Below are 15,915 nucleotides of genomic sequence, written 5' to 3' on the forward strand. Positions count from 1 at the left end.
GAGTATCCAATCAAGTTGAAGTCGTCCACCTGTGTATACTTGATTCCAAGGTCTTGAGTTCCCTTCAAGTACCTTAGAACTCTTTTTGCAGCAGACCAATGTCCCTCACAAGGCTTTTACATAAACCTGGAGAGGATTCCAACAGCAAATGAAATGTTTGGTCTGGTAGTAGTGAGGTAGATGAGACTTCCTACAAGTTGTCTATACTTTGTTGCATCCTCAAATTCCTTTCCTTCAATAGATGTGAGCTTCAAGTTTTGTTCCATTGGAGTAGAAAGAGGATTGCACTCTGTCATGCCAAATCTGTTTAACAAATCTCCAATATATTTCTTTTGAGAAAGAAATATGGACTTTGGATGTTGGGTTACTTCAATGCCAAGATAGTAATGAACATAGCCCAAATCAGTGATTTCAAAATTTTTTCCTAATTCTTTCTTTATGGATGCAATATAGCTTTCATTGTTCCCTGTCATTAAAAGATCATCTACATATACCACAAGATATACAACTGTTTTGCCAACTTTCTTGACAAATAAAGTTGCATCATCAAGATCAAAATGATTGAAGTTGAGTTTCAGAAGATGCTCAGTTAGTTTTTCATATCAGGCTCGTGGTGCTTGTTTGAGGCCATACAAGGACTTCACAAGTTTGCATACTTTATGTTCATGTCCTTTCACAGCAAATCCTTCAGGCTGGGACATAAAAACATTTTCTTTTAGATCTCCATTCTAATGGCAGAAGTGTCCTCAGACACGTAATTTTATTAATCAGAAAAAAACAATTACATAATTGATTTGCAAGAGCTTACACCCGAACAACCAAACACTCTTGCAATGAGCTATTTATAAGCTCCATGTCCTAACTACCTCTAATTATGGATCACTTACAAGTGTCCATTTACAATAAATGCTATTCAAACCAACTAGCTAACTAATCTCCTATAATAGAGCCTAAGATACGACTCATTTGGAGAGTCATATCTTGTTACAACAATATACTAATTCTAATTGTCTCTAAAATAATTAATCATTCTAGAATAATTATTAATTTAATTTCTTAAATTAATAATTATTTTATTTCAATTTTATAACCTATGATAATAAAGTATTTTTGGATCATCTAACATTCCCCCCTATGATCCAAAGATACATTACAACAGATACCAAGTTCATCCCTGAACTTAGTAAATTTTATTCTGCCAAGCGATTTGGTGAAAATGTCTGAGATCTGATCTTCGGAAGGACAATAAACTGGTTTGAGGACATCTTTGGCAATGAGAGACCTGATATGATGATACTTGGTGTCCACATGCTTTGTCTTTGAATGAAAAACTGGGTTCTTGGCAAGTTTGATGGCTGACTGGCTGTCAATGAACAATGATGTAGCTTCTCCCTGAGAAATGCCCAAGTCCTGCAAAATTCGACGCAACCAAACAATTTCACATGCTGCTTCCCATGCTGAAATGTACTCTGCTTCTGCTGAAGAAGTGGTCACTGTAGCTTGTTTCTTACAACCCCAAGATACTGTTGCTGACCCCATGTTCATTAAATAACCTGATGTTGATGCTCGATCATCAATACTTCCAGCAAAATCGGCATCAGAATATCCACCAAGTACAAAATTTTTAGTCTTTGTGTAAAGAAGACCAAAATCTTTTGTTCCTTGGATATACGAAGAACTCTTTTGGCTGCATTCCAATGGCTGTCTCGTGGTTCCTGCATAAAACGTGAAAGAATACTGACTGCATAAGATAGATCAGGACGAGTATTTGTCAAATAAATCAAGCTGCCAATCAACTGTCTGTAAGTTGTACTGTCCTATCTGTCCATAAATTGAAGATGCTTCCAAATTCCTCGAGAACTATCTGCTGATGACTTACTTGTGCTGGCTTCCGTGAGAAAAACATCTTCACCAACTTTCTTCTTCTTCCCAAAAGTTTTATCATGTTGACTTAACATTTCACAAAGTTCATCAAACTTTAGTTTTTCTAATTTCCCAGTTACTTGTAAAGTTTCTAAAAAATGCGTATAGGAAGAAGGAAGCCCAGCAATTACAATTGTGACCATAAAGCTATCATCAATTGCGGGAAAACCAGCATTAATAATTTCCTGCTTAATATTCTTAAGTCTGGAGAGATATTCAAGAATCTCACCATCTTCAGTTAATTTTTGTTGCAACAATTTTAACTGTAGATCAACCTTCTTTGATTCTGGCTGAGTATCAAAGAGGTCTTTAAAAGTTTTCAAGGCAGTCCATGCATCTGTGGCATTCTCTATATGTACATACATTTCATCATTCACAGACGATTTAATAAGAGCTAAGGCTTTAGCATTCTTGATTTCCCATTTTGCCAGTGGATCTGCATCTGTGGGTTTATTCGGCTTTACATCTCCATCACATATTCCTTGCCATAATTCATTGTAAATGAGTGTGCTTTCAATAAGACGATGCCACGTTTTATAAGATTTGGTGCCCTCAAGTTTGTCGGAATCAGAAAATAAGTTAATCAACTTAGACATTTTTAGCGATGAAGAGACGCACCAAGAAGCAGAACAGAAAGGACAAGATAGTCAACACAACACACCACGCAAAAAACACGATCTATCGGGGCTTGGCCTTGACCCTCGAATAGTCATCAAAACAGTAGAATATTGACTGAGCTTTGCACTTGGCTCTAGTCAATTTCTCAAATTCTTATAGGGCAACTTTCAAAATTTGACTTTTTACAATGGTGCTTTTGCACAATCTGGTAAAAAAATTTTACCCCCCCTCAAAGTAAAATTACTTTGAGTTACATTTATCTCCTTCGAAAAATTACAAAAATAAGAAACTCCTTATTGCTCCAAAAAATTACAATCACCTTAACAAATGTTACAATAAATTCCCAAAATTACAAATCATTAGATCTCTCCAAACTTATCACTCCATTACATAAGGAATTAGAACATAAGGACTTTATAAACACTCTTTAAAAAAGCCTTTACATACTTCCCATTAAAAATAATTATTAAAACTTTATGAAATCACTTGAGTTCACGTTTCTGGAAATGCACTTTTTCCACACAAAACCTTTAAAATATTACTCCACTAAGAGTGCTTAAAAAAAGGTGACTTTGGCGATTTGATCTACGAGCAGGAGAAAGCTCGAATCATTTGAGGATGGCATTCTTTCCTGCATGCAAACCTTCTCCAAACTGGAGCAACCATCCTCCAACACAAGAGCCTCTATGTAGCCACGCAGCACTCCAACAATACTGTAGTTGTTGTGTTGAATGCGATTTTACAACAGCGACGCATGTTTTTAGAACAAACCATAGCACGTCGCTATCACACTCCCGACCTTCCGCGCTATCAATTCTTTGGGACACACCGTATTCACGTCGGCTATGCACTCCATGGTGTCGCAGGGGAGGGGGGTGCTGACATCATCCACAGAAGAACTCGGAACCACCGACACTGGAAGATTGTACCCACTCTCCAACGTAACAGAATACGTGTCCGGCTTCGCTATTCCGCCCAGAAATTCGAACTCGACTTTCGTGGTTGCGGTGACATCGACACTGATGTTGGTGCACTGAAAAGTTCCTCCACAGTCCCCGGTATCACAGCTTCCGAGGCCCTGGAAATTGAACCTGCAATCAGTCCTCCCCCAAATGTATCCGGACCAGAACGGATCCGCGTTCCATGAATATGACTTCCCTGCTTTCAATTCTCCAGGGATTGGCACAGCATCGTCGGCTGACCTCGCGTTCCTCACCAAGAGAAACATGAAACCTTTAATGCTCTCAGCACAGAGAGAGAGAGAAAAAAAAAATTAACACTGGATTTATAAAGTTTAAATCGATACACAGGCCAGCACCGATTTCTACAAACAAGAAATGGATCGAATCAACCTCGAGACAGCTGGCAGAGACAATGACAATCTTTCCGCCGGATTATGGCACCGATCTAACCTCTAGCAAACAATCTCGTTCATTTCATCAACGCTTGCAATATTACACTCAATTAAAAATACCATCCAACTTTACATTAAATTCCAGCAAGGGCATATGATCCAGCATTAAAGAATTAATAGAATCATTTCGCAGATTAAAATTCTAAGAAATTTTTCTGTTTGTTGAACACAAAACTGGACAATTTCATACCAATGATTTGCTGGCCAACTGAATGGAGTTTTCCAGGACTTTGTTGAGCTGAAATCTCCTCAAATCCACTGCAACATTACTGGAGCTCTGATACCACAATAATGGCAGAAGTGTCCTCAGACACGTAATTTTATTAATCAGAAAAAAACAATTACATAATTGATTTGCAAGAACTTACACCCGAACAACCAAACACTCTTGCAATGAGCTATTTATAAGCTCCATGTCCTAACTACCTCTAATTATGGATCACTTACAAGTGTCCATTTACAATAAATGCTATTCAAACCAACTAGCTAACTAATCTCCTATAATAGAGCCTAAGATACGACTCATTTGGAGAGTCATATCTTGTTACAACAATATACTAATTCTAATTGTCTCTAAAATAATTAATCATTCTAGAATAATTATTAATTTAATTTCTTAAATTAATAATTATTTTATTTCAATTTTATAACCTATGATAATAAAGTATTTTTGGATCATCTAACACATTCAAGAATGCAGTTTTTACATCCATTTGATGGACTTTCCAACCGTTCTGAGCAGCTAGTGCAAAGAGTGTCCGGATGGTGGCCCATTTTGCTGTGGGGGCAAAAGTTTCCTCATAATCAACCCCTTCCTTTTGTGCAAAACCTTTTGCCACAAGCCTAGCTTTGTGCTTGTCAAGTGAGCCATCAGCTTTGTATTTGTTCTTGTAGACCCACTTGCAGCCAATTGGTTTGGTTCCAAATGGAGGATCAACCAGCTTCCAAGTGCCATTCTTTATGAGGGCATCATACTCCTTCTGCATCGCTTCTTTCCATTCATCATGAGAAGCAGCTTCTTTGAAGGAAGTTGGTTCAAAATCTGTAGACAAGTTCAATTCACAATCATAAGTAACATCCATATCAACAGGTGAATTAGAGTTATCTACATCACCTCCATCTTGTCGGTTTGTATTTCTGGTTCCTGTTTTTCCAATTTCATCAGGATGAACACTTTCAAGTGTCTTTGTCAGCCACTTTGGGGGACCTTTCTGAGATGGTCCAGGCTGCTCTGTTGATTGAGTTGGGTCTGAATCAAGATTGAGTCTCCCAATTCTATCAATTACATCACTTAAAGCATCATCTGTTGTTGGAGTGTCATGCAGGGGAGATTGTTCTTCAGAAGGAGATTCCACATGTTGATCTAGTATAGGAATCCCCCCTTCAAGATGTGGAATCTGATTATCAAACTCTTGGAATGATTTCGGTTTTGTGAATCTATCCAAGCGATCAAGTTGCCGCTCAACAACACTGTCAGATTTGGATGATTCAAGAAAAATGACATCTCTAGATAAAACAAACTTTTTATTTACTTCATCATAGAGGCGGTATGCTTTAGATGTGTTTGAATACCCCAGGAAGATACACTTACGACTTCTAGCACCAAGTTTGTTTCTATGTACCTTGGGTATTAAAGCATAACAGGTGGAACCAAAGATCCTGAGATGTTTTACCGAAGGAACATGTCCATACCACAATTCATAAGGAGTCTTGTTTCTTATAGCACTAGATGGACATCTATTCTTTATATATGCAGCACATAGAACAGCATCAGCCCAAAACATTGTTTTTACATTTTTGAAGAAAAGCATGGATCGTACCATATTCAAGATTGTTCTATTCATTCTTTCTGCTACACCATTCTGTTGGGGATTATAAGGTACAGTTGTTTGATGTTTAATCCCATGTTGGCGAAGATAGTGTTCAAATTCATTTGATGTATATTCTTTTCCATTATCAGTGTGAATAGACCCAATATGAGATTGTGCATCATTTTCAATCCACTTATGAAAATTCTTGAATGTTTGAAAAGCATCAGATTTGTTCTTCAATAAATAAACCCAACACATTCTGGTGTAATCATCAATAAATGTCATGATATATTTATTTCCATTTGCAGAAGAAACAGGCATTGGACCACATAAATCTGAATGAATGAGTTCAAGCTTCCTATGTGCTCTTGAATGTGAATCATGAAAAGACTGTTTGTTATGCTTTCCTAGAATGCAAGCATCACATTGCTTATGTTTTCTAGGAATTGTAGGCAAACCAGCAACACCATTTTTCTTCAACAAGCGGAGACTATCATAGTTTAAATGTCCAAATCTAGCATGCCATAATAAACTTGACGGAAGTGTACCTTCTTCATGATGAGAAATATATGAGAAATGTTGTGCATGAGCAGAGGTTCCTTGCAGTTTAAGAAGTCTTTCTTCTTCTATACCCCTCATGACAAGTGAGTGGTCAGATGCCTTTCTTACCTCAAGCTTTCCATCAAACATGTGAATGGAGTGACCTTGCTGGCGGATGTGGACCAGGGACAGCAAGTTTCTCTTGAGCTGTGGGAGATATAGAACATGATCCAGAAGAAAGTCTGGAAGACCAGGCAATTTAAGCTTGATTGTGCCAAGCCCTGATGGCTTGATTTTTGACTGATCTGCAAAGTATACTGCTCCATCAACATTGTCAGTGAAATCTTCAAAAAAATCTTTCCTATGAGTCATATGACAGGTTGCTCCTGAATCAAGCAACCAGTCATTTTTCGAAGAAGCAAGTGAAGCATTAAACAAATCTTCATTTACTCCAATGTTACATTGTGCCTCAATATAGTGAGCGGATTCAGGTGCTTTACCTTTGTCTGTGTCATCAGTTTTACCTTTCTGTTGATTTCTTCTCTGCTCAATTTTGTCCCATGGTAGCTTGCATGCAGAAGCATCATGTGATCCATTTCGTTTGCAGTGAATGTAATGCAGATCTGCCTTTTCTGCTTGAGAATGTCTGCCCCCCCTGCCTCTGAAGTATCTTCCTCTTCCTCTTCCTCTTGTAGAATCTTGAGCAGGATGCTTTTCTTTATGAGCAAGGCAAACAGTCTCTTCAGAAGATTCAAGGACTGTTTTCTTTCCAAAGGCTTTCTCTCTTTCAACAAACTTTTTCACAAGAGACTCAAAGGTTATGTCTTTAAGATTTCCATTTGCTTGTAAAGACTCAAGATAATTAGAGTAGGTAGGATAGAGTGCTTTGAGAAAGGCAATAAGAGAGATATCCAGCTCAACCTTAGTGGATTTAATATCATGCATTATAGACTTTATTTCAGATGCAAGAGCAAGGGGATCATTATTTTTCAGTTCAAGAGTGAAGAGTTTAATCATGAGCTGAACAACTTCAAGTGCAGAATGAGAATCATAGAGTTCTTTCAGCTTTTGTAAAGCTTCAAAGGCAGTGGAATAGGATGAAATATGACGACTTACTTCTTCATTTACAGATGCTGCAATCAATGCATAGGCTTTTCTGTTCTTGTTTTCCCAAATGACAAGTTCTTTATCTGATGTAGGCTGCACAGGGTCTTTGTCTTCTTCTCCGACACACACTCCTTTCCACAACTCATTGTAGATGAGGGTGTGTTTTACCATCCGAGACCATTCAGAATAGTTCTCCTTGCCAGTGAGAACTATTCCGACCCTAGAAATGATTGAATGCATTTTGTAAAAGAATATCTCTGCTAAAAAAAACTTCTGTTGATAAAAAAAAACTTCTGCTGAAAAAGAAAATCCTTATGCCACAGCCTTATGCACTTTATTTTCTTCTAACGTTTGCATCAGCATTTCTTATATCAGCATTTCTTATATCACTGCAATACTACTATGTTTTGAGAAAAAAATTTCAAGGATCACTTCAATATATATCAATATATCAAATATATATGTAATGCTGGAAACACCGCAATAATACTTTCAACGATCACTTCAATATATATCAATATATCAAATATATATGTAATGTTGGAAACTGCTCAACGATATATAGAAACCGCCATACTGAAGTTTAAAAAATTAACTGCATAATACTAAAGCCCTTGCAGTCTTTGTAATACCCAGCGTTACCGGCAACTGTTGAAGCTTTTCGCGTTCTGCGAAAATGACATGACATCGGCCTTCTTGCATACAAGGTTAGCCAAACACTGACAATCAAAGGAGCCGGAGACGAAGTGGATGTAGCCGGAGAAGACACAGGAGCCGGCGATGGCGAACTGCCGGGAGCAGCTGCAGTGGAGACCTTGATGCTCACCTTCTAGCCGGCGGCACAGTGGCCGGAAACTGCACAGATGTAGTAATGGTGGCCGATGGTGTTGAGAGTAATGGAGGCCGGGCCTGTCTCGTATTTTTCCAAGGGACTAGTCGTCACACACTTGTCGTAATCCGCCTTGCTCACTCGATAAACATTGTGCACATTACCAATGGAAAATAAGTCTAAAAATTTAAATGAAAGACTTGGAATCCGCTATTCACATATAGCATTGAGAAATTTGAGAAAACGGACTGCCAACTAACAAATTTCACGCAAATAAATAGGCCAGCGTTCAATACTCGAGAAGGTTCTGCAAATCCGAACTCATTGAGGGAGAATCCATTGCTTGCGCTCCCAGACTTCAGTCCTTTGGTTTCAGGTGAAGATGAATCAAACAAAGGGACAGATAGGCCAGCGCTTGGATAGAGGGAATCACTGCACAGGTTTGTGCTACACGGCACCTATGCCCTCAACTTTGGTTTGGCTTAGTGAATCCTCGTTGAGGAGATTCGCTGGATTACTTCACAAAAGGAGCGGATGGCTGGAGCGAAAGAAACCTTTCAAGAACCGGTGAAATGTGAGCCAAGCTGGGCAAATGAGAGATCAAACGGAAGCAGAGAGGAGCATGTCAGATGCGTTGGCAGTGCTCAGGGCAGAGGACAACAGTCTCAGCAGTGGCAGCGCTATGTCAGGCATATGCGCAGAGAGACTAACGTTTATGCAGACAAAGGCGTTATAGCCAGGCAGACGTTTCAGGCAGAGGAGTTACAAGGAATCCCATTTGGGACCTGCGCTCTGATACCATGTCAGGCCAGGGTAACTCCAGAATTAAATGAGCGGAAGAAAAACTGACTGCTTTATTCATTAGCTAACTTTCATTTATATACATAAGTCTGACGGATTAGTTCATCTTCTTGATGACTGTCCAGTTCACCCATCCGTTGAGGATTAGGTGTCAACATTAGTTGAGTGAGTGAGTTAAGTTATAGTTTGGAAATATCGAATCATGTGTGTTTGTGAAGTTATTTCAAGCTAATCACTAATTGAAAAAATTTTATATACCTTTTACGGGATTCATTATAAAAATCAAATTTTGTATGATCAATAGAAAGGAGAGTAAGAAATCCTCACTCATCATTCGCAGACAGCTCGAAGCCGGTTATGGTTGCAACCTGACAAAGAGCATCTCTCCAGTTCTCAATTTTCAGGGACTCGTATCGCTGCTTCGTTTCGTGGATGCGCAGTGCTTCAGCGTATGCTCCATCTTCATCTTTGCTCGCCGCCTGCACCCTGTGAGGCTTTACTTGGTAAAAGATGGGAATAATGGGAGCCCCAGACTGTTTCATGAGCACGAGCTCATCTAAGCACCATTTTGATTGCGCATAATTTTGAGAGAAGATTGCGATGTGTACAGATGCGCATCGAATAGAGTCTTCTATTTGGGACGAAATTTCTTGTCCAACCCGCAATTCTGGCTTGTCAAGAAAGACTCGCAAGCCACAGAGAAGTCAATTCTGGCAGGTAGCCAAAACATGTCTCAAATGGTGAACGATGTGTAGAAGAGTGCACTGCTCAATTGTAGGAATGTTGCACATATGGAAGATGCTCATCCCACAACTTAGGATGTTTCCCACAATAGTCTCGCAACAAGTGTACCATGGTGCGGTTGACGACCTCTGTCTATCCGTCAGTCTGTGGATGAAATATCGTGCTTCTTTTCAACTTGGTGTCCATCATCTTCGACAAGCTGGTCTAAAACTCTCCGAGAAAGCGAGTCCCGATCTGACACAATCGATGTGGGTAGCCCAAAATGGACCCAAACATGCTAAAATAACATATAAGTAGTATACTTTGTAGTGATCGGCTTTTTACAAGGTATTAAAATACATATCTTACTAAAACGGTCAAGGACGACATACAAATAGTCGTGAATTTTTCTAGACAAAGGCAAACCTCCTACAAAATCCATCGACACACTTTCCCATGGACGACTCAGAATAGGGAGTGGTGTGTAGAGCCAGAGTTTTCTATTAGAGAGCTTTGAAATAGAACACATCACACAACCCTTTACGTAACGAGTCACAATGTTCTTCATATGAGACCAAAAACAAAATATTTGTACATGACACAGTTTTTTCAATACAAAAATGACTAAACACAAGGGAGGTGTGGGCCTCCTGGATTACATGTACCCTTTCTCCTATGGGTATGCATAATTTGCCAAGGTGATACAACAGTTTCCCCTGCAAGTGATAGTTGTCCACCTATGAACCATAGGTTAGTTTTGCATAAATATCCTTAAAGTCATCATCATTAGCATATTGTTCAACATAACTTTCAAAAGAGAACGAAGCATTATGCAAAATAACAGAAGCAGAAATAGGAGGGCGAGATAGCATATCGGCCACTTTCTTGCTAGTTCCCTTCTTATACTTTATTACCAGATGAAACTGTTGAAGAAAACCCATCCACCTGAAATGACGAGAATGTTGCAACTTGGTTTGTGACTGAAGATACTACAAGGGCTGATGATCCATATGGATGATGGTCTCCTTGCCGATCAGGTAGTGTTTCCACTTTTTCACACTCTAGACCAAAGCATATAATTCCTTGTCATAAGTGGGATAGTTTATCACATCCTGAGAGAACTTCTCTGAATGGTAACATATCGGCTTATTTTGCTGCACCAGTACAGCTCCCATTGCATATCCACTAGCGTCTATCTCGATCTCAAATCACTGTTTGAGATCTGGTAAGGCCAAGACCAGTGCGGTGCTGATCTTTTCTTTCAATGTTTCGAAGGACTTCTGCTGCTTTCCTCCCCATTGAAAGACTTGCTTTACACTTGTCAATGCGTGTAAAGGTGCTGCAATAATAGAGAAATTGGCAATAAATCTTCTCCAATACTATACTGCACCCAAAAACCTGCGAACCTCAGTTACACTAGTAGGCTTAGGCCAATTTACAATTGCTTCAACTTTAGAAGGATCAATTTTTAACTAACAATGACTATTGATATGACTTAGGTAAACCAAAGAAGTTTTCCCAAACTCACACTTTGACAATTTTACATAGAGTTTTTCATTTTTCAATACATCAAACACTTTCTTCACATGACATACATTTTCATTCCAACTTTTACTAAAGACAAGGATATCATCTAAATATACAAGAACAAATTCATCAATGAAAGGCCTAAAGAGATCATTCATGACCCTCATGAAAGTTGTTGGAGCATTGCAAAGTCTGAATGGCATCACTATCCATTCGAACAACCCCTGTTTGGTCTTGAAGGCGGCGTTCCACACATTTTTCTTTGCAATTCGGACCTGGTGATAACCACTACGCAAATCCAATTTGGTGAAATAGATAGCATTCTTTAACTGATCTAATAAGTCATCAATGCGGGGAAGAGGGTAACGATTTTTCACCATGATTTTGTTTAGTGCTCGATAATCCATGCACATCCTCCATGTGCCATCTTTCTTCGGCACTAAGACAATTGGTGAGCTGCATGGAGAAGTACTCGGTCTGATGACCCCTTGGTTCAATAGTTCTTGCACCTTCTTTTTGATCTCCTCCATCTCAATGGTCGACATCCTATACATGCCAATATTCGGTAAAGGAGCGTCATGCTGCAAATGGATCTCATGTTGGATTTCCCTCTTCAGAGGTAATCCCCTTGGTTCCTGAAACATCTCATCATAGTTAGAAATTAATTCACATAATTCCTTTTTATGCACATGATCACAACCCTGGAAAGCATCGGATAATTCTGCATCTTTTCCTCTTACAATCATAAGCATGTAACCCTTACTGGAATTCACCAACCTCTTCATTTGTCCTACACTTACAAGGCTGGCATTGATTCTAGTTTGATGAGCCCTTACAATATATTCTACCCCATCTTTTGTGATTTGGTATTTGTTTTCATGATGGAAGAATATTGCCTTTCTCTCATATAGATATGGACTCCCTAACACCATGCCACAGATGTCCAATGGTATCACATCAAGTTTTACCTCATCCACTAACTTAGAAGCAATCACAAATTTAACCTTACACTACTTAGTTACATTTAGTTTTTCTTTATCATGTATCCATCCAAGTGGGTAAGGTTTTGGATGTGGTGTAGTTTCCAAGCCTAGCTTCTTTACCAAGGACTCTGAAATTAAGTCTTCTTGGGATCTAGTGTCAAATAGAGTTTCTACTTTTGTATGATTTATGATAACTCTAATATGAAATAGCTCAATTCTCTTTCGTTCATTAAGAAGAGACTCATCTATTGAACTAGTACCTTCATGTGATTCAGAATTAACATGAGGTGTAAGAGTACCTTTTGTTCCTGCTGATGTGATCAATGCTTCATCTCCCGAATCGAATCCAAGGTCTTGCTGCACAGTTGCCACTGTCCTCTGCTTGCCTTTTCCTCCATGCTTCTTTGGTCTCTTTTCCGGGTACTGTTTCCAACAATGATCGTCGTCGTGACCTTCCTTTTTGCAATGATTGCAATAAGGTCTTTCTCCTTTATCTTTCTTGGTTGATGTTGTCCTCTTCTCCTTTCCTTTTCCTTTAACTTTGGGTTTGCCATTTGGAGGTTTGAAAAATGGTTTCTTGTAATGATCATCTCTTTCATTTTTGCCCATGTTCTCAAGATGGATTGCCTTCACACTGGCGGAGTCAATAGTAGTTGGTTCAAACAATAATAATGAATGTCTAAGGTAACTATGTAATGATCCAATATACTTAGTTACTACTTTAGGTGAGTCAAGTGCAATGTCCAAATTAAGTGCATGTTTTCTAAATTCCTCTGTAAAGCTTTGAACATCCTGACCTCTGCCTTGCCTTAAGTATTGCCAATCCATTAAGGCTTTTTGTTTATAACCCAAGGGATAGAATTGTTCCTTTAATGCAGAAATGAAATTAGGCCATGAGGAAAGAAGATTACCCACACTCTTACTTCTTTGCAATTTTCTCTCCCACCAAATGAAAGCAGTGCTACTCAGTCGGAGAGAGGCCAGCTGAATCTTTGCCTCATCCTCATTGATCTGTTGAATGCTACAGTAGATTTCAATCTGCCTAATCCAGTGATTAAGCTTTTCTGCATTACTTTCACTGTTAAACATGGGAAGATCAAATTTGACATCTAATTTAAAGAAAGGTTTCTTAGATGCATCGCTTGAATTTCTACAATTATGGTGATGACAGGAAGAAGAACTTTCACTCGTGGAAGGAGAAGGAGGGGGTTCTTCTCCACCATTTCCATGCACCGAACCTTGTTCTTCAGGATTTCTCTGTTTTGCTTTCTCCAGCCTCAAAATCAACTGACCAACATTCTCTGCCATTGTTTAGATGGTTTTGCGGAAATTACGCTCCTCTTCATGATGAGCCTCTTCATCTGCCACGTTTCTCATTCGATGTGCATGCCCCGCTTCGGGATCGAAAGAATTTAGTTTCCTTTCGCCTCTTCGGAGCCTGTTTCTTGTTAGCATACAAACATGCAATTCACATCTAAGAAATACCTTCTCTGATACCACTTGATCCAAAATCTTTTGCTTATAGATGTGTTAAAGAATTACATGCATAAATTGTAGCTTAACATAGAAAACTTAAAGTGCACACGAGAGAAGAGGAGAAACACATAAAGGATGAAAGAAGACAACAAGACTTGATAATAGAGTTCGTCTGACTTGGACTATGTCTCTGGGCCCTGCTCGATCAATGTGGAAGCCTTCATTCGTTAAATGGCATGAGAAAGAAGAGTACAAGCATCACTTACAAAAAGGAGTTTTATACCTCCATATTGAAAAATGGCCGAAAAATCCAGAACTCTGATGCAGAAACAGACAACGCCATTGCGTTCCTGGCATCGAGAAGTGCTGAAACTATATAAAATTTGTCAAATTCTGACAAAGTGAAAATTCGGCCCTCGTGCAAAATTATGCCTCGAACTACGTGCACTGCCTCCTTTGCCTGAGCGCACTGAAAAACTGCGTTTAAATAACAACTATGTGGCAAATTCTTCAAGGAAATGGTTATAGTGCAGTTGGTGGAAGGTCTGGTTAATAGGGAGGAGGTCGGGCGATCAAACCCCGCCTCCTCCATTTACATATGACAAATACCTTTTTTAAAATTTCATAAACCAAAAATTATTTTAACTTAAGGTTTCGTTGGGTCGGGCCCGCCCACCGAACCTACCTCCTTTTCAATCGCTGCACCCGTCCATTAATGTGTTGTTGGTTTTGGGTTGGGTCTGCGCCCCAAGGGCCGGCCCACCCATGCTCATTATTTGGTGGCTTTGTGGGAGCAGCAGAGGGGCCGGGGTCATGGCCTATCCCTCCCATCTTTATGTTGACATTTTTCTGGCCGAGGGAGGGGCCGGGAGTCGTGGCCCGCCCCTCCTTTGGTTATGTTGTTTGTTTTGGGGTGGCGGGGTTGGTGGCCCGCCACCCCCTTTTTTTTGTTATTAAAAAAACAACCCGTGCATTTTTGAAAATTTGGTTTTGGACCGAAGGAGTCCTTTTAATGAGGCAACCATTTTGCCTGGAATCTGGTCGGAGTTGGCCGGATTACGTCCGCCGGAAAAAATCCAAATTGCGCCTCCATTAATCTTGCCCAGTCATCAAAAGTCAACCCAATTTTGACTGCCTCTATCTTCTTCATTCAGACTCGAATTGGAGTGTCGTTCACACCATTGAAATTAGGGCGACGATAACTTCAATCTAATGTCAAGTTAATCACCTTTCCACCACTTTGAATTTTGAGCTTTTCCCATGCCACCGTGTCTGAAGATCCACCTGGATCAAACGTTCTTGTTGGTGCTTCTTCTTGGCCGGTTTCTTTAAACGAAGGCCCCAATTCAGGCACAATCACAATGGTCTCCTAGCAAAATTGAGTATAGCTATTCAGCATTGCTTGTCAGGTCTCTATGATCACGGCTGCTTGCACGAGGAATTCATTCATTGTGTTGGATGTCAGTTGGGTTGGTCGTGCCATTATAAAAGAAGTCCATTGTGCTTCCATGTCCTCACTTAGCTCCTGTAGTGTCTCGACATGTATTTGAATTTGGGGTCGGAGATCTCGTAGTATCTTTTTGTCCTGGACGACTCAACTTTGATCTGTTGGATGCGGACTTCCAGAGTGGTTACCTCTACCCAGAACTTCATCCTTTCCTCTTTGTCCTTCGTTTTCTTGATAGCGGTGAGGAGTTGATTAACTCGATCTCAGAGTGGGTAGACCAACTGATTATTCTTTTACAGGCTTCCTGACCAGTTGTGAACTTACTGCAAGAGGGTGTAGGCATTATTCGTGGCCACAACAATTGAGTCCTTGAGAGCAGCTACATCGATTATCTTTTGTTCAATATCATTGACATATGTCATGGCAGGGTTTGGCAAAGCACTCCTTGTAGCAGCGAGGGTTTGCATGAGCTCTCGATTGATCGTGATTAAATCATTGCGCACAATCTGGATATGGTTTCAGCATTCGACCAATGTGCAGCGGAGAAATCTTCTGGAGCATCGGTTACAACATAATAAATGGACAGCCACAGTACCTCGAATCGTGAGGTGATTTGCTTGAGTTGCTCCTGGAGTTGTTGCTTGTCTTGGTGGAGTTGATCATGTTTATCTGTGAGTGCAACAATTTGTTGTTGTTGTTGTTCATGGTTGGCAGTT

At 39.7% G+C, this 15,915-nt stretch overlaps 1 protein-coding gene across 1 annotated transcript; it reads right to left on the reverse strand.

Annotated features, from left to right (window-relative positions):
* Positions 1-3,301: 3,301 nt before the first annotated feature.
* On the reverse strand, positions 3,302-3,769 carry LOC149198689 (pathogenesis-related thaumatin-like protein 3.5). Its single transcript, XM_089400337.1, has one exon. It carries the CDS (start codon positions 3,767-3,769, stop codon positions 3,302-3,304), a length of 468 nt encoding a protein of 155 aa, XP_089256463.1.
* Between the last annotated feature and the right edge of the window lie 12,146 nt (positions 3,770-15,915).

This window comes from Pinus tabuliformis, chromosome 2_1, assembly GCF_031772625.1.
Source record: "Pinus tabuliformis cultivar Carrire ecotype Pingquan chromosome 2_1, CPIR1, whole genome shotgun sequence".
In the NCBI taxonomy this organism is placed as follows: Eukaryota; Viridiplantae; Streptophyta; class Pinopsida; order Pinales; family Pinaceae; genus Pinus; species Pinus tabuliformis.

What these genes read in the sequence shown, in the direction of transcription:
- LOC149198689 (XM_089400337.1), bottom strand. Translation starts at nt 3,769, where the DNA reads ATGTTTCTCTTGGTGAGGAACGCGAGGTCAGCCGACGATGCTGTGCCA.